This window comes from Penaeus monodon, chromosome 33 (assembly GCF_015228065.2).
Source record: "Penaeus monodon isolate SGIC_2016 chromosome 33, NSTDA_Pmon_1, whole genome shotgun sequence".
NCBI lineage: Eukaryota > Metazoa > Arthropoda > Malacostraca > Decapoda > Penaeidae > Penaeus > Penaeus monodon.
Window position 1 is genome coordinate 14,923,636 of NC_051418.1, and position 687 is coordinate 14,924,322.

The 687-nt window shown below is 34.4% G+C and overlaps 2 protein-coding genes across 2 annotated transcripts in view; both read left to right on the forward strand.

Annotated features, from left to right (window-relative positions):
* Positions 1 to 687, forward strand: part of LOC119594266 (DNA repair protein complementing XP-C cells homolog) — a gene marked incomplete in the record, with an annotated part of 63,731 nt that overhangs the window by 25,912 nt on the left and 37,132 nt on the right.
* Positions 1 to 687, forward strand: part of LOC119594067 (TNF receptor-associated factor 6-like) — an 8,287-nt gene that overhangs the window by 5,308 nt on the left and 2,292 nt on the right. The window contains 1 exon segment of the mRNA XM_037943108.1: positions 231 to 437. Coding sequence (XP_037799036.1) covers positions 231 to 437 — 207 coding nt within the window.

Below are 687 nucleotides of genomic sequence, written 5' to 3' on the forward strand. Positions count from 1 at the left end.
AAAACATAGTTCTTATTGTTGTAATTCTTGGCTTGATGTAAGATTAGAACTGTGATAAATGCTATGAAAACTCTAGTCATCAAATTTCATTACCTGATACCCAATTCCCAACAAATTTCAGCTGTTCATGTGTATTTATTATACAAGAAGTTGTATATTGCATACATGTATACTTCTCTACAAAGCAAAACTTATATAGAAAATATATTTTGTACTACTTGGTCTTTCAGCTGCATTTGTTAAGTTGTGTGCGTGTGACAGTCCCTTGTGAGATGTGTGGAGCTATGATGCCACGTGGGGAAGTTGCAGGACACATGACAGAGACATGCCCAAAGGTGGTGGTGGCATGCACTTTTGCTGAACATGGCTGCCATCACAAGATGACTCGAGCTGATTTAAACCAACATATGTTGCAAGCCACGCAGCTACATCTGCAGGTGAGTAAACATAGTTATTTGTATACAAAATAAAAGATTTAAGGAAATGCAGCTCAGCAGTGCTACAAATCAAAAAGGTTAAAACACAGGCATCACATATTTGTTTACATATTTCATATATATGTAGGTTTTGTATTCATCCATAAGCCTTTACCATTGTTATGTCGAATTTGTATCTACAATGGGTTTCAAATTTTACACAAAAATATTAATAAAAAAAAAAATCAATTAATATTTAACCCCTACAGTC